At 49.6% G+C, this 17,521-nt stretch overlaps 1 protein-coding gene across 1 annotated transcript in view; it reads left to right on the top strand.

The window, feature by feature from the left end:
• Positions 1-2,083: 2,083 nt before the first annotated feature.
• Cfap65 (cilia and flagella associated protein 65) overlaps positions 2,084-17,521 on the top strand; it is a 30,545-nt gene continuing 15,107 nt past the window's right edge. Inside the window, exons 1-15 of the mRNA XM_090354838.1 lie at positions 2,084-2,593; positions 4,224-4,326; positions 4,924-5,090; positions 5,266-5,465; positions 5,694-5,839; positions 6,271-6,493; positions 6,815-7,080; positions 8,148-8,348; positions 8,550-8,909; positions 10,487-10,624; positions 12,627-12,872; positions 14,066-14,290; positions 16,010-16,168; positions 16,360-16,510; positions 16,846-16,974. Of these exons, the coding sequence (XP_090210964.1) occupies positions 2,331-2,593; positions 4,224-4,326; positions 4,924-5,090; positions 5,266-5,465; positions 5,694-5,839; positions 6,271-6,493; positions 6,815-7,080; positions 8,148-8,348; positions 8,550-8,909; positions 10,487-10,624; positions 12,627-12,872; positions 14,066-14,290; positions 16,010-16,168; positions 16,360-16,510; positions 16,846-16,974 (2,977 nt within the window). The 5' untranslated portion in view covers positions 2,084-2,330. The remainder of the gene's footprint in view (positions 2,594-4,223; positions 4,327-4,923; positions 5,091-5,265; positions 5,466-5,693; positions 5,840-6,270; positions 6,494-6,814; positions 7,081-8,147; positions 8,349-8,549; positions 8,910-10,486; positions 10,625-12,626; positions 12,873-14,065; positions 14,291-16,009; positions 16,169-16,359; positions 16,511-16,845; positions 16,975-17,521) is intronic.

The following is a 17,521-nucleotide window of genomic DNA, read 5'->3' as shown; positions in this document are numbered from 1 at the left end:
CTCAGCCAGCAGGGCTGGCCAGAGTTAAGAGTGTCTGAACATAGACCTTTTGCCTAGGTTACAAAGGCATACCTGAGCACAAAAGAAACCATTTAAAGGAACAGAGCTTTGAGGTGATAGAGCTAAAGACTAAGATATTTTGTGTCCCTGGCACTCCTTTGAACAGGAAAGCTGTGGTTGTTCTGACAAATAGCATCCATATAATATGCATGACACATTGCATATAGTTTACATGTGACAGTTCTATACACTTGTTTAGAATTTTCAGTTGTAGTCTGCTCCTGGGTTCCTTTGCTCTAAAGACTGATTCATGTATCCTTTAATAAAATCATTATTTCAAGTGAATTTTTAACCATGGACTACAGGTTCTGGTAGCAGAAACCCAGAAACCCAGAAGACCAAGAAGCCAGCAGTCTCATTCATCTCTTCTTTGCTCCTTCTTCACCTTTCAGCAGGCAAGATCTGTTCTGAGAAAACAGGTAGAGAGTAAGATCCAGCTTAAGGGTAATGCATGTGCCCTGCTGGGGTGTGATGGGCCAGGGAGGGACATGCTTGGGTAAGCCTTATTCCAAACCCCTCCTTCAAGTGCCTTTCCTGACTAGTGAGTCTCTAGGCCCTTCCGTAAAGTCCAGCCTCATTTCTCCTGGGGCCACCTCATACCTCTTGCCAAAGCTAGAGAGCAAGCCCTTATCTCCATGTCCATGTTGGTCGTGGTGAGTCTCCCAATGGACCTCTCTTTTTCATCCCCTGCCTCTCTCCCCTCAGCTCTCCTCCCAGCTCTCAACTGAGTGGGATCTGCCAGGAACTCGTAACTTAGTTAACACGCTGTTTATGTTCCAGGTGTACAATGCTTGCCCCGACAAGCCCTACTCCTTTCACCAAGTTCAGGGAAAGTGGTGACTGCACTGTCAACTCTGGTGGTTCCTGTGTGAGTGCCAGCACAATGGCTGGCCCCACCATCAACGACAGCAGCATGAGTGCAAGTATCTGCAGTAGCAGTAGCAGTGCCCAGGTGAGGACCTGCCCGGGGCAGTGGAACATGACAGGACGGGGCCGTGCTGGAGCAGAAAGTAGGAATCTGAGAGCCCTGGATCTCCATGTGCACCCCAGCACCAGAGCCTGTCCGAATGCAATACCAATGGAGATGCTGTGGGAAGCGGGTTCCAGGGAGCTGGAGCAAAGTGGAGACTGGCCTGCGTGGCCAGTATTTCTCTCGTCACTTAAGAAGCTCTTTCAGCCTTGCCGTATAGGACTTTGTGTTTAATTAGTGTATGGATGTTGATGACTTTTTTTGTGATTCTGTAGCTCCAGGTGTATGGCAGGGTTGTGACTGTGGAGTAGGACCTTGTGCTGGTGTGGTGTGTGTGTGAATGTCACCTGTCCCCTTAGATGTGATGTCATTGCATTAACCTTCCTTTGTATTGGGGTCTGTGGGAGGCATCTTGCCCTCTACTTGTGACAGTCTGGGGCTTTTTGCCTTTGGGTTCCCTTGCTTGCCCTTACCTGCTCTGCCATGAGCTGAGGGGAGACTGGAAAGAGAGAGAACGAGAGGAGCCAAGGACTCTGTTTCTCTCTGCCTTTGATGGACTCTACACCAGCAACCGCATCTCCCCCATTTTCTTGTTCCTACCAGACAGGATGCAGGGCTCCAATAATCCCACCACTTCCTCTCACTTGACCATTGCTTGATGCTGCCAAGCCTCGGTTTCCTTCACTGCCCTCAATTGTGCATTATACTCCGTGTTTTAAGCACCAGGGTAACTGATGTACCAATTGATATTTTCAGTCAATTATCCCCCTTCATCTGTGTCACCATTCCTCCATGTGCAGGCCAGGAAAGGAACTATTGACTATTGTATTGGCCATAAATATTGAATACTCTACATTGAATATTGAAACTGAGAATGAAAGCTCCAAGAATGGATTTGTGGGTTTTAGTCCTGACATTTAGCAGTGTCTGGCACAGCATAGTCAACAAATATTTGTTGACTGGATGACACTATCCTTATGTTACATAATGGAGGAGCAATACTTGGTTAAAGATAAAGGGGCATGATTCTATAGACATGTCTTATTACATAGATCAATATGTATCTATGACATACAAACCCTCAGTCTAATGTTAATTATGCTCTAAAATCTAAGTGCCAGTGATTGCATATAGAGATTCCCTTCTTGAATACTTGTTTGTTAAATACACCACTTGAAATATGATGTAAAAATCAATGTTAATAAATTCTTTAATTAAAAATAGAAAGAAAATAGAAAAGGAGTTAGAATTAAAAAAAGAAAGATAAAGGGTCAATGAGGTGAGTGTTCATAGAAATGGGATGGTGATTGATCTTTCCCTGTTCTCTGGGTTTTCACATCCTACTAATGCACCTTCCTTTTCCTTGCTCACTGAACAGCCTATCACCCCCATGGACACTCAAAAGTGCAGCCCAAAGAAGCAGGAAAGAGTGAACAAGAGGGTTTTCTGGGGCATTGAGGTGGTTGAGGAGCTGAAGTGGAAAGGCTGGGAGTTGGGGAAGGAGACCATAAGGAACCTGGTCCTGAGAAACCGCTCCTTGAAGATCCAGAGGATGAAGTACAGGTAGGAGACTGAGGGACCAGGAGCCCAGCCCGGGCCCGCAGGACCTGGGACCAGGAGCCCAGCCCGGGCCCGCAGGACCTGAAGCACGTCTGTAAAATGAACTTCAAAGTGCCGACGGGAAGTGTACCAAGAGAGCTGCACGAGACTGGATTCAGTCATGGATTCATGACAGAATCTGATGTCTTCCTTCTGCCACCGGGGTACTCCTTCATAGACATAGCCTTTTTACCCAGAGAGGAAACTGTGGTCATCCCTGCCCTTTTATGTAAGACTTCCTTGCTTTTCTCACACAGATCTACTCCCTCTGTTAGTGTCCCTAAATAATATACTTTATATAAATAGAAGAAAATGGCATGCTTTTATTTGTGCTGGTACTGGGATTTGAACATGTAACCTTGAGCTCTTGCTTGGATGGTGCTCTACCACTTGAGTCATGCCTCCAGTTCTGAGTTTTTACTGATTAAGTCCAGATGGGAGTCTCTCAGATTTTCAGATCTCAGCCTCCTAAGTAGCTAAGATAAAAGGTATGAGCCACCAGCACCCACCTAGAATGTGGCATACCTTTGTAACTTTTGTTTTGCTCAGTTCTGTCTATAAGACAGCTGGCATCATGACATCTACGGTATTCCGGTGTGTGCCCGTGACAGAGCCGTGCATTCTTCATTGGAGGGACATTTGAGATTGCTCCCAGCAATCATGTGAAAGTCTTGTGATGCACAAATACTAGAGTTTTTCTGGAGTGTAGATGTGGGAGGAGTTATTTTATATACAGCTATTGTATCAGCAACCTTGGTCAAGCCTCTTATTAAGTCTGATAATTTCTTTACTGATTTTTTTTGTATGTCCATTTGTATTTTACATAGAAAATGGCATTTCCCCCTTTCTTCCTTTCCAATTCTTACATCATTTTTTTTGTCTTTCCATTCTCTACTGTTAAATAGTAAGTGCTGAGCAGAGTGGTATAGACGATCTCCTTGTTATTGTCTCAAAATGAAAGATTCCAAGGCCTCACCACTGAACTGGATGTTTCCTGGAGGATTGTTGTGTTCTGGTTTGTTTTGTAGATTTTTAGCAGATTAAGGACATTTTTCTATTTTCTTTTTATTAATATAAACTAAATACACAGCGGGTTTCGCAGTGGTATTAACATGCATAGAATGTGCTTTGCTCAAATTTTCCATTTATATAATGCTTAGGGACTTCTTTTCTATTCCTACTTTGCTCACAGGTTTTCTTTTCAACATGTTGAAATTTATCTAGTATTTTTATTGACATTTTTGGGTTTCCTCTCCCTCTTAGTAATATAGATTGTGCTAACTGACCTTTCTTTCTTTCCTTCTTCCTCTCCTTTTCTTTCTTCTCTCTCTCTCTCTCTCTTCTCTTCTGCCTCCCTCCTCTCCCCCATCTTTCTTCTTCCTTCTTTAGTGTATGTGCCAGTATTGGGGCTTGAACTCAGGGTCTGAGCACTGTCCTTGGGCTTTCTCAGGCCAGAGCTCTACCACTTGAACCACAGCACCACTTCTGGCTTTTTCTGAGTATGTGGTACCCAGGACTGAAACCCAGGGCTTCGTTCATGCTAGGAGAGCACTCCATCACTAGCTATGCTCCTGGCCCCTTGCTCTTTTTACAGGCCTCCCAAGACCAAGTTCTTCTTCACACCCATCCCTCAGCCCATCTTCCTGAGCCCAGGCATCACCTTTACCATCCCCGTCATCTTCCGGCCTCTGGAGAAGGTGAGGCCTGCCAGACAAGCAGTAGAGGCTCAGGAATAGGACTGCGGACCACGCAGCAAGAAGCTCCCTTCTCCACCCACATGTCCCACCAGCTAACACACATACTCCAGTTTGGGAAGTCCTCAAAAGAAGACTCAGTATCACTAGACACAAGAGTATTCCCCACTGGACGCTGGGGTAAAAGCTATCATACTGTGTTATCCCTCAGATTCCTTGGCCTTGTCTTGCTCCCTGAAAATGTTCTCAAGACTCTGTAAAACATTTCTTTTGAACCCACTGTGTTGAATCATAATCTCACTATGTTGTAGGGCTAGCCTCAAACCCCTAAGGTCAAGTGCTCCTCCTGCCTCAGCCTCCTAAGCAGCTACAATGACGCACATGCCACCACATCCCGCTCCTCAAAATTTTTTGTTCCCCGAAAAAACGAGCTGTAGACTCTGAGACCAAATAGCCTAGGAGTACAGGAAGTGGACTCGCTCCCCAGATGGTTCGGTGGGCTGTGGCCTCTCTCCAGAGGTTTTGTGAAGAGGAATGGTTCACAGTGGGGTTGCAAAGGTTATCAGTGATTCTTTCTCCCCTTTTTGTCCTGCCATGCAGAAGGAATACGTAGACCAGATGTGGTTTGAGAAAGACGAGGGGATATTCACTGTGTTTCTGAGGGCCACCTTGCCTTCCCACAAGCTAGTGTGTCCGCCATCTCTGCAACTGCCCATGTGTGCCATCGGGGACATGGTTGAGTCCTGGTTCTGCCTGGAGAATGTGGGGTAAGGGAAGAGGGTGAGGTTCAGAGGTGGCACGAGCAAGTCCTGGGAGGAGAGAAGATAGGTCATCTGAGTGGGAAGCAGGGAGGCCACCAGAACCTCATGCTTGCTCAGACATAGCACTCGTCAGAAAGAGCACTGAGGCCTCTAAGTGGGCGCCTCTCACCCACCCTCTCAGGGACCTGCCCACCTTTTTCACCTGGGAGCTGCCCAGCCCATTCCAGATCCTTCCCACCACGGGATTGCTGGAGCCAGGCTTGGCCTGTAGGATGAAAGTGACCTTCCAGCCCCTGGTGGCTGTCATCCATGAAGTTGAGGCCACGTGCAGCTATGGAAAAGACAACAAGCAGAAGAGCAACATCCAGCTTCAGGCTGTGGGTGAGGCTTCTTGCCTGTCCCCAGAGCCCAGCTGCTGCCCCTAGCTGGGTTTCAAGGCCTCAAGGTACCTCCCATCTCCTGCAGGGGCTTGGCCCCTGCCAGCCTCAGCCAGCCCCTCCTCCTTCCTCCGGACTTCAGGCTTTATCTTTCATGAGATCATAGGACTGTTCAGCTGAGGCCTTATAGAGCCCGGTGGGTTTCTCACCAAACTCCCCATCTCTATTCCAGGCAAATGTGCCCAGCTGCTGGTGAGCATAAGGTGCAAGCAGTCAGAGGACAGAGACACGGAGGGCTTCCAGAAAGTGCTGTACTTTGGCCCTGTTTCTGTGGGCTGCATCGCTGAGAGACAGATCAGACTATGTAACCCATCTGCAGTATGTCCAGGGCCAGGGATAAGAAGGGGAGATGCAGGAGTCAGTGACCCCAGGACTGGCTACCCCTACAATCCATCTCCCATGCTTCCCATACTTCTGATCCTAAGCCATGCCTGTTGATGTGTCAACAGGTGCTCCTCCTAGCTGGGACTGGACTTAGTTATCTACAGATCGCAGGGGGAAATCCCATAACCAGTCCTAAGGGTCCTGACCCCAGGACTGTAGCTAGCTCTGATAGTACCTTTGGGAGAAGAAAACAGTGCTTCTGGGCCTGGCCTGGGCTCTTCCATTCTTCTGGTGAAGCAGTTGTACCTCACACTCAGAGGAGACTGCCACCTGTCCCTCATCCCCTCGTTGGCTTGCTTGGCACAATGCCTATACTGCCTAACCCTGAGACCTGGCCTTTTTCCCACTACAACCTTAACCCACAGGTGAACGCTCCTTTCAGGATTGAACTGGGCCCAGACATACTGTCCAAAGACCAGGCATTCTGGTGCTCCAAGAGTTATGGCGTTGTGCCCCCAGGAGAGAAGAAATGTATATCTCTGTTCTTCCATCCCAAGACCTTGGACAGTAAAACTGTGGAATATTTCTCCATCCTTCCTGCTGGATGTACTTCTCCAACTGTGCTTCAAGTCATTGGTTTATGTAAAGGTAAGGCAATCCCTGGAGGCTGCACTAGGACCAGGTCTGCTGGGTTCCTAAGAGGCATTGCCTCCTCATAGCCTGGGTGTCTGCTGCCCCCTGGTGGCCTTGTGGGGGAAGCATTGTGGTCACCCAGGGGTATCATTCTTCCATGACCCTAGATAGAAGGGGCTTTGGGCCTATCCAGTCTGGTTGTGTCTCCAGATTGCACCACTTCCAAGCAGGGAGACCCTTTCCTCCGAGACATCCTCTGGGAGGCTGATAGCCTGGCTCACCTAAGTGGCCTCAGGACGCACTTACTCACAGATACCCATCTCCTCCTGTGCCCAGGTCCTGCTGTGTCTTTTCAGCACTATTGTGTCAATTTCAACTGGGTCATTCTTGGGGAGCACGCAGAACAGACCCTGTGGATTGAGAACCAGTCACGTTGCATGGCCTACTTTCAATTTATCATTGACTGCCAGGAGAGCGTCTTCAAAATCAGCCCTACTTTTGGAACCCTGATGGGCAAGGTCCGCATGAACCTGCACTGTGCCTTCCAGCCCACTCACCCCAACATCTACTTTCGACGGGTGGCCTGTCTTATCCACCACCAGGCACGTAGTGGGTAAAGGGCCTCTGTGTCTTGGGGTGTGGGGAGATAGGATGGAGGAGGGCAGTCTGAGTCCCAGTGATGAAGACAAGACTTAGTGGGCATTCTCCTATATTCTGGAACTTCTGAGCCTGTCTACCTGGGTCAGCTCTTCCTTCAGGGCCCCAGCCCAGGTTTTGGGAGGTGCACATGAGGGTTCACTCTGACTGTGCTAAGCTTGTCCTGACTACCGCCAGGCCGACAGCTTTATTATTACTATTGCCACCAGGCTGAGGTGAGGAGGTCTGGACGTCAGTCCATGCCATGCGTGCAGAGCAGAGAACTCTGAATTTAGACCCCAAATCCAGATCCTTGGGCCTATGGCACGTGGACCTATGGGTGCCTGAGCACATTGGCAAGTGTGACCCAAGTGTAGCCTTTGTCCCTCCCAAGCTAGTGCCTAGGCTCTGGCTTGGGAAAAGGGCCTTTAAAAATTATCCAGGAAGTAGGAATATGACTTAGTGGTAGAGTGCTTGCCTAGCATGCATGAGGCCCTGGGTTCAGTTCCTCAGTGCCACATAAATAGTGACCCCATGGCTCAAGTGGTAGAGCACTATCCTTGAGCATAAAGAAGCTCAGGGACAGTGCTCAGGCCCTGAGTTCAAGCCCCACAACTAAATATCTATAGCTATATCTATATCTTTATATAGATCTAGATCTTTATATAGATATGGATATAGCTACATCATACAGGTACAATATGAGCCTTGGAACAGAAGGACAGAACAGAGCCAGTTTCTGCTCCCTGGCAAAAAGCCTGAAACGCTTGTCTTATAAACTCCTGGCCGGCAGCAGGATAAGCAGTAAAATACCCAGGAACCCATGGATTGTGTAGGGACAGACAGACAACAGCTGAGCATCCCATTGGGAGGGCTGGAGTGCACTACTCTGCCATATCCTGAACTCTTGATTCTGGCCATACAGCAGCTATCAGAATGTCCCTTCCACCTGCAACATCTGCAGTTCAATTCTTAGCACCCTCTTGTTCCACCATCCTTTCTGTGCTGCGCCATACATGGACAAATGTCACAGGATCCACTGTTCCTGGACCTGATTGGGACCTGCCATTCAGACTACATCAAGCCAGTCATCCTGAAACCTCGGCATCTCACTTGGTACCGCACCCACCAGGCTCGAGGCCTGGTGTCCTACCCTCCTGATATCCTCACGGCCATGCTAAGGGAGAAGAAGCTAGAGCGGGACGCAAACGGAGCCCTCATGCTGTCCAGTGAGGTGCTGTAGATCCCCTGGGGCCTCAGACATTCCAAGTTCCCCTCATCCTTGGGTGATTCTGTGTCCCCAATAGCTTTGTGGGCATCCCTGTAGCTGGAGATAACCTGCTGGAGCTCTGGCAGCCTTTCTGGAAAGGAGAGGGCAGGAGAGCAGCAGGAGGAGAGATAGCAGCTGGCTCTGTCCCTGTCTTTCCCTGTGTAGGACTCAGAGAACCAACCGGCCCTGCAGTTCCCCCGTATCCCACCCATGACGGAATTCTTCTTTGATGGCTCCAGTGACGTGACCATCTTTCCCCCTGTCGTCCGAGTAGAGCCTGCGGAGGTGGACTTTGGTGCCTGTCCTGGGCCTGAGACCCCCAACCCTATCCCCCTGTGCCTTATGAACCATACCAAAGGCAAGATCACAGTGGTCTGGACACACAGGTCTAATTGTCCCTTCTGGGTGACTCCGGATAGCTTTGATGTACCCCCACTCAAGTCCATGGCCCTGCGCCTGCACTTCCGGCCGCCCAGCCCCAACAGCCTCTATGCTGTGGAGCTTGAAGCCTTCGCCGTCTACAAGGTGGGTGCATGCAGACTGGATGAGTGGGGGAAGGGAGTTCTCTGCCTGGGGACTGAGGGCAGATCAGGGCTGGGTGCCCCCTAGGATTAGACCACCCCCAAGCTCGTGGCCCTGCTTTCCCTCCTCTCCCCTACTGTGGGCTCCCTCTCTCCCCTCCAGGAAAGTACCCAGCTGAGATGAAGCCCTTCAGAGAAAATTGGCTCCTAGGGATTATTTCCTTCAGGGTCCCAGCTGGTGGGGGGGAGGGGGCAGCGATGTGTCTGTCTTCTTTTCTAGTCCTAGTAATAGGAAGTAGTCCCTCAAAGGGAGCTGTGAGCGGGCAAAAACTAGGCCGGGAGATGGCCAGGAATGTGGGACACTGAAGTTTATTGAGAGGCTTCTAGTTCTACTTCCCTCTGGCAAGGACCTCAGCACATAGACTGTCCCCAGCTCTGCTGGCTGACAAGCCTTTTTCTCCTCATGCACCCTCCGGCACCTGTGCTTTCTTTTCCTTCTCAGCTCTGCCCATGTACTGGCCTTTCCTACTGACCTAGTGCAGATGCTAGGCAAGAAAAGAGAGGCTGCAGTCAGGGTCAGAGTTGCTTAGAAACTATGTGCCCTTGAGCAAGTTTGGTAATGTCTCTGGCCATAGCCTCTTCATCTAATCCTAGAACCACACCTAGATTTCTAAGGACATATGACAAAGCAGAGTATTTAATTGCCCGGTTCTCTTAGGTAAGGGGGAGAGGGAGGGTAAGGCTCCAAATCTCCTGGATAGCCAAGGCTGAACCCAGATTTAAATGCCACTGGGCATTTGAAATGTGGCTGATCTGAAGCCAGGCACTAGTGGCTCATGCCTAACTACTCAGGATGCTGGGTTCTGAGGATCTCAAATCACAGCTAGGCCAGGTAGACAAATCTGAGAGATTCTTACTACCAGTTAACCAGCCAAAAGCTGAAAGTGGAGTTGTGGCTCAAGTGGTAGAGCATCAACCTTGAGCAAAAAAGCCAAATGGGGGTGCAAGGCATTGAGTTCAAGTCTCAGCCCTGGCATCGAAAAAGGAAAGAAATATAGCTTGTCTGAATAGAGATGCTATGTAAGTATAAAACATATCCACTTACTGTGAAGAGAATGGACTTACTGTGAAGAGAATGTAAAACATCTTCATAATTTCAATGATGATTATGTCTCTTAAGCCCTAAAATTTTGAATCTATTGGGTTAAATAAAATGTTATTGAAATTAACTTCATGTTTTTGTCATGTGGCCACTCGAACATTTTAAAGTGCATTTGTGACCAGCATTTGTGGCTCACGTTGTATTTCACTTGGCTAATGCTTCTCAGAATGAAAGCTGCCTTCATATCCCGCCCCCCCTCCTTGGGGCGGCCTCAAGGACTACAGAGGGTATATGCTCAGTACAGGGCCTGGCTCGTGGCAAGATTGCTATGTATAGCTAGTTGTTGTCTGTTGTCTTTCCTGGGCTTTCTATGCCCAATGTAGGATGCATACAGCAAAGGGGCAGGGAGGGGACATAGGGGCTGCCTTCCAGAACTGGATATCAGGCTCTGAGCTTCATTATGGGCTGGCTCCCCACAGGCCCTGTGGAACTACAGTAATCTAGAAGAGGATTGCACTGTGTCTCCACCCTGGTGTCTGACACTGAAGGTTCGAGGCCACAGCTATAATGTTGCCTCAGAACACCGCATACCCCTATATTCTCTGGATACACCCAAGGTGAGAATAGTCCTGAGAGCTGTGAGAGTGGGGCAGAGAGCCCTGGGTTGGACTCTCTCTCTCTCTCTCTCTCTCTCTCTCTCTCTCTCTCTCTCTCTCTCTCTCTCTCTCTCTCTCCCTCCCTCCCTCCCTCCCTCTCTCTCTCTCCCCCGCCCTCTCTGCTTCTGGAACATATCCCATAGCCTTTATGGGTGAATCTGAGCCATGTTGCTGGGCAGGAACCATCTGGGAATTGCACATCAGCCCTTCCCTTCCCCATCTGAAGTACTCCCCTGGTCCTCTCACCCTCAAGTTTAAAATTCTCTAGCTCGCTCATCTGTCTGTGTCCTGATGATCACTGAGCACCCACCTGTCAGGCCCCAAGTCCCAAATTAGGCTGCAAGGACTGTGACAGCCCAAACCATGAGCCTTGTTCTTGTAAAGCACTCTTAAGGGGCCAGAATCCCAGCCCACTCTCCAGATCCTAGGGGGCCCTGTTCGAGTTCAGAAGCAGCTTGACATAGGGCTAAAAAGTGCAGCTCAAGGGCCAGAAGCATAGCCTAGTGGTAGAGTGCTCGCCTAGCATGCATGAAGCTCTGAGTTCGATTCCTGGGTACCACATACACAGGAAAAAGTCAGAAATAGTGCTGTGGCTCAAGTAGCAGAGCTCTAGCCTTGAGAAAATAGTGCCAAGGACAGTACCCAGGCCCTGAGTTCAAGTCCCAGGACTGGAAAAAAAAGTGCAGCTCAAGAAGGCCAGGTTTCTAGCTGCCAGTTCTTCTGCAGCCTCTGATACCTTCTCCTAGCTTCTTCACGAGCAGTCAAGTCACTGGAAGGGCTCCAATTTGAGATAATAGCTTGAAATAATCCTGCTTCCTCCCACCAGCTACCCAGTGCCCTCCAATCCCAAATCTTGATATCTGGCCCAAGGGTCTCTCCTTCCCAAAGCCTCCCAGACCCACAGGATTCTCCTCACTGACTCCCTCAGCCCCTGCTCTTGGTAGCTCTTCCCAGTCGTTTGTGGCCTTTGGAGCAGTGGAGCAGATTCTGGCCCCTGTTGTTCTGAGGCATGTGTGTTCATGCACGTGCACTCCGCGCACACATGCATGCACACACACGCACACACACACTGCCCAAACTGGGTAGGTACTTGAGTCTGAGATTATAGGTCTTGTGTTGTAACCTTATTTGTGCTTAACCTAGTGCTGAGAATTTGGGATCTAGACTTGTAGGAACTGGCTCTGTAAGAAGTAGCTAAAAGCTGATGCCCAGTGTAGTGGTCCACCACCTATAATCCCAGCTACTCAGGAAATAGAGATAGGAGTCTTGAGAGTTTGAGACCTGTTCAGGCAGAGTGAGCTAAGATCCTATTTCAAAAACAAAACCATGTGTCAGGAGTTTGGCCTAGTGGTAGAGTGTTTGCCTAGCATGCACAAAGACCCTGGTTCGATTCCTTGGTACCACATACATAGGAAAAAGCTGGAAATGGTGCTATGGCTCAAGTGGTAGAGCTCTAGCCTTGAGAAAGCCCAAGGAGAGCACTCGGGCCCTGATTTCAAGTCCAAGGACTGGTCAAAAAAAAAAAAAGAAGAATGGCAGAGGATGGGACTCAAGTGGTAAAACAGTTACCCAGCATGCACGGAGCTTCGGTTCAATCCCCAGGACCAAGAATGGGAATGGGAGGATAGCTGCTTACGCTTAAGCTTCTCCACCAGGATCTCTGAAACTGGTTCTCCAAAGAATAACTTATCATTTTAAGGGCAGGACTTGGAGATGTGAGTTTGTCTAAGACTTGTGGCCATCCGATCTGTGTCTGGAGGTCTGTGGGGAGCAGAGGCAGTTCTTGATACCCGGCTTTTGTTTCCCTCAATTCCCTGCCCCTAGGGCTCAGCTGGATGGTGGGCTGTCATCATGGATCTCTTTGGAGACACATGGATGGCCTCCCCACATGGATGGCCCTGAGTTTGTATCTAAGGGTAGAGATCTGAATAAGCTCTCCTGTGCTCCTCTCCCCTGCCCTCAGCTGTTTCCTGCAGTGCCTTCTGGTGAGTCGTCCTACCGCAGCCTACTTCTGGAAAACAAAGGTTCCGAAATGCTGACCTTCAACCTGGCCTCCAAGAGCAGCTCAGATATCACGCTCCGACCCTCGTCGGGCGCGATAGCCCCTAGAGCCCACCAGATCTTTATTATCAGCACCCACCCCAAGGGCACCTCCTGGAAGCAACATATTTTTTACCTGCAGTTCAACTTTTACCCCCACTATCTCAAGGTAGGAGCAGAGAGTTGAGTCTTTGGAAATAGACCATAAATCAGGACTTCTTTTTTTTTTTTTATCAAAATTACATTCTGACATTGTTTTTTAAGACCCCCATGAAGTAGCCAGGGGCCAGCTTCAAGAAAGAGGCATTGTGACGAAAGGTCCCTTACTTAGCTCCCTCAAAAAACAACTTTGGAGCTGGGTACCCATAGCTCACACCTGTAACCCTAGATTCTTGGAACCTGAGATCTGAGGATTATGGTTCAAGGCCAGCCTGGGCACGAAAGTCTGTGAGATTCTTTTTTTTTTTCTTTTTTGCCAGTCTTGGGCCTTGAACTCAGGACCTGAGTACCACTTGAGCTGCAGCACCACTTCTGGCTTTTTTTCTATATATGTGGTACCAATGAATTGAACCCAGGTCTTTGTGCATGCTAGGCAAGCACTCTACCACTAGGCCAAACTCTCTGCCCAAGTCTGTGAGATTCTTATCTCCAATTAATCACCAGAACATCAGAAGTGGCACTGTGGCGCAAGTGGTAGAGTGCTAGCCTTGAGCTGAGAGCTCAGGGACAGTGCCCAGGCCCAGCAAGCTCCATGACTGACAAAGAAAAAAACAACTTTACCCCCTGTCAGGGCTCTGTGTACCCTATAAAGTCTGGGTCCATGATAAAGGGTACCTGCAGATGGTAGAGGGTTTAGATCCAGCCCAGGGATGAGGTCAACATGGTAGACCATATCTGAACTCAGGAAATGGTATATACTTGCCTTCTTGGCCCTTGTATTATTATTACTTTATTATTATTATTATTACTATTAGTTTGCTAGTGTGGGTGTTTGAACTCAGGGCCTGGGCATTGTCTGTGAGCTTCTTTTGTTCAAGGCTAGCACTCTGCCACTTGAGCCACAGCTCCACTTCTTGCTTTTTCTGTAATTAATTGGAGATAAGAGTCTCTTGGACCCTTCTTCCCCTGCTGGCTTAGAACCATGGTTCTCAGATCGCAGCCTCCTGGGTAACTAGGATTAACTAGGACAGCACCTAGCTGTCCCTTATTCTTTTCAGTCCCCCTTCAACAGAAGCTGCTATGCCAAGGCTGGCAGAAGGCCTTTGCTTCCTCTTCCAAGGTGTCCTGGGTGGGCTGCCTTGGACATGTTGGGGAGCCAGGACCTCAAGGTGAGGCCAGGCACTTCTTTCTTCCTCTGGCCAGGAGGTGAGCATGCATAGCCGGGAGGAGCCAGTGCAACTGAAGCTGGACACTTACAAGAGCATCTACTTCAAGCCCACCTGGGTGGGCTGTTCTTCTACGAGCCCGTTCACATTCCGCAACCCTACCCGCCTGCCTCTGGAGTTTGAATGGAGGATATCCCAGCAGCACCAAAAGACGCTGGCCGTCCAGCCCTCCAAGGGCACCGCGCAGCCCAACGAGAGCCTTGTGAGTGCTCTGGCCTGTTGCCAAGGGTGAAAGAGCAAGTACCCCTCACCCTCGCCATCTCTCATTGTGACACACCTGGTCTGTGATGTATTCCCTGCCCCCACTTATCCCATAGCATGGCACCCAGCCTGTGGGTGGACAGTATACCACCCATCATCTCCCTCAGACAGAGAATTCACACTCTGGGAAAGAAGCACTTCCTAAAATCAAAGTTTAGGATATGGGGCCGGGAGCATAGCCTAGTGGTACAGTGCACACCAACAGCACAAAGCCCTGAGTTCAATTCCTCAGTACCACATACACAGAAAAAGCCAGAAGTGGTGCTGTAGCTCAGGTGGCAGAGCACTAACCTTGAGCAAAAAGTGTCCAAGGACAGAGCTCAGGCCCTGAGTTCAAGCCTCAGGACTGGCCAAAAAAAAAAAAAAAAGAAAATTAGGATATACAGAGTTAGGATCTGACAAACATTTGTTTGGGTTTTGGTTTTGTGTTGATTCTGGGGCTTGAACTCAGAGCCTGGGCACTGTCCCTGACCTTTTTTGTTTGTTTGTTTGTTTGTTTGTTCTGTGCCTGGGTATTGTCCCTGAGCCATTCAGCTCAAGCCTTGAGCCATAGCGCCACTTCTGACCTTTTTGTTCAAGGCTGGAGCTCTATCACTTAAGTCACAGCTCTACTTTGGTAGTTTTAGTGGTGAGAAGAATCTCACATTAGGATTGAATACAAAAGAATCTCATGAAGGGTAGTTTTATCATCCAAGAAGAGTCTCACAGGCGTTCCTGCCCAGGCAGCCTCCTGAGCTGTTAGGATTAAAAATGTGAGCCTCTTGCAGACATTTCTAAAGTCAATACTCAGGGCATGCCCACACCCTGTTACCCACGGTGCCCAAAGCTGTGAGCGTTACGAGGGTGGTGTGGAATGGCAGGGTTTGGGGCAAATAAATAGTTCTCAGTAAGAATGAGGAAGGGGATTCCTATAGGTCCCAGCTCCAGTTAAAAGAGGGGTATGAGTTGCAACCCAAAACAGCAGGCCTTGACCCAGCCTAGGGAACAGGCTCGGAGAAAGAACCACCAACACTTGGTGTCCTTGCAAATTCAGAAGTTAGCTCCAGAATCCTGCCCCCAGCACCTGCCCTCACCGGAGCCAGCCCTGGGCCAGTACCCCACTTCTCAGAGACTCCAACTCCTCGAAACAAAATGAATGCTTAGAATAATTCCAGGGCACTGGTGGCTATACCTGTAATCCTAGCTACTCAGGAGTCTGCAATCTGAGGATTTATGGTTCAAAGCCAGCCTAGGCAGGCAAGTCCACAGCTCTTATCTCCAATAAACTGCTGAAAAAGCCCAAAGTGGAGTGGTGGCTCAAGGGGTAGAAAACTTGTCTTGATCAAAAGAAAGTCAAGGTCAGTGCCCAGGGCTTGAGTTCAAGCCCTAGGATCAGCATCAAAGGGATGTTGATGATGATGATGATGATGGTGATGATGATGATGGTGGTGGTGGTGGTGATGATGATGGTGGTGGTGATGATGGTACTTACAACCCAGTGACCAGCCATGGGCCTGGATTAAGGGGCTTCAAGAGATGGGTAAAATGATCAACACAGGGTAGATACTAGAAAGTGTTACAAAAACTTTTAACAACTTGCAATGGGACCTCTACTGGGTAGGAGCCTGGGGAGAGGGATTCTGAAGGCTCCCCCCTGCAGGGACCATTTCTGTGACTTCAGACACTGTCGTGGATCTTCAGTCCTTTGGAGCAGACCAAGTACCTGTACCGAGTCGGAATGTGGGTCTGGGAAGCAGGCCAGAACCTAAACAGCAAGCCTCAGTCGGCCATCCACTACATAATCCGGCTGGTGGGCTTGGGTACCACTGCCAGCCTCACTGTGAGTCTGCCCTGGATAGTGGAGGGAGGAAGAGGATGGCCCAGGTATGAGGCAAGGTGCCTAGTTCTGGAGAGGGAGGAGGACAGGATCCCTCTGGCTCCACCCACACCTCTGCCCTTCCTTGGGTATACTCTGAGGGGGGTGGGTAGAAATCTGGGGGGACCATGGCAGCTGGCTAACTCTGATGTTAGGCAAAGGTGAAAGAGCTGGACTTCGGGAATGTGCTGGTGAACAGCAAGCAATCTAGGGACCTGGTACTCCTGAATGAAGGCAACTGCACCATCTATTACCGCCTGGTCCTGAAGCAGACTAGTCCTGAGAGTTTAGAACATGACCTGTCAGGTACTTGAACCTGGGGCCAGAGAATTGTTTATATGTGTGTGCAGGGGGATTCCTGCTTGAGACAGGTCAACCACACTATGGTCAGGGTTAAGCAAAGTAGAACGGAAAACCCACTGCTTCCTGTTTATAGCAGTGTGGCCAGTTTATAGCAGTACTTGTGACACAGATAAGTGTGATGCTGACCTGCTCCTCATCCCCTGACTTGGGGCCTACTCTCAGCCAGTGCTCTGCTGGCCCCGGGGCGAGAGGGGGGTGGTATCTGAGAAGGAAAGGAGAGACCAACTAAGCTGCCAATTGATCCTGAATCCCCCCCCCCCCACATCATTCCCAAGCAGCTCTGCAGCTGGACCACTCAGAGGGGAGCATGCCACCCCGCTCCCAGGACACCGTCGGCTTGACGGCCTGTCCTAAGCACAGGTTCCAGTACTGTTGGACCATCAGCTACTCTCTCCTGTCCCACAGAGGTACCTGAAACCCAGCGCAGAGGGAGCAAAAGGGAAGTGGGGAGCTAGATGAGACTGGGTAGAGGTGTGCTGAGGGCCAGGATAGGTCTGCTGAGGGCAGAGGGGAGCAGTGGGGACAGGCTGGGCTGTGCCTTTGGAGTCTGGTTGCAGATGCCAAGTCTCTCTGTGTGGGTGTCTGTACATGTGTGTGTGAGTTGTGGAAGACACCCCCTGAAGAATCTGTGATCATGTGCTCACCCCAGCCTCTCTGGGCCTCAGCTCTCTCCTGACCTGTGGCAGGCTGGATGGGGGACAGGTACCAGCAGAACGGGACTCCATGAGATTGGGTTGTGGCTCCCACACTTATTGGCCCTGTATTCTTACACAGTTGTCTCAAATGCTTTGTGCCTCAGTGTCCTCATCTGTAACATGAGGATCATAATGCCAACAATCCCCCACAGGGGTGTGGGGCCACAGTGTAGAAGGATCTTGAAAACATGATGCTGAGGGAAGGAAGCCAGTCACAAAAAGCCATATGTGGAATGATTCTAGTTATTTGGATCATTGT

Source organism: Megascapheus bottae, chromosome 21 (assembly GCF_031878675.1).
Source record: "Megascapheus bottae isolate mThoBot1 chromosome 21, mThoBot2.hap1, whole genome shotgun sequence".
Taxonomy (NCBI): Eukaryota; Metazoa; Chordata; class Mammalia; order Rodentia; family Geomyidae; genus Megascapheus; species Megascapheus bottae.
This window is presented reverse-complemented; position numbering and strand designations above follow the sequence as displayed.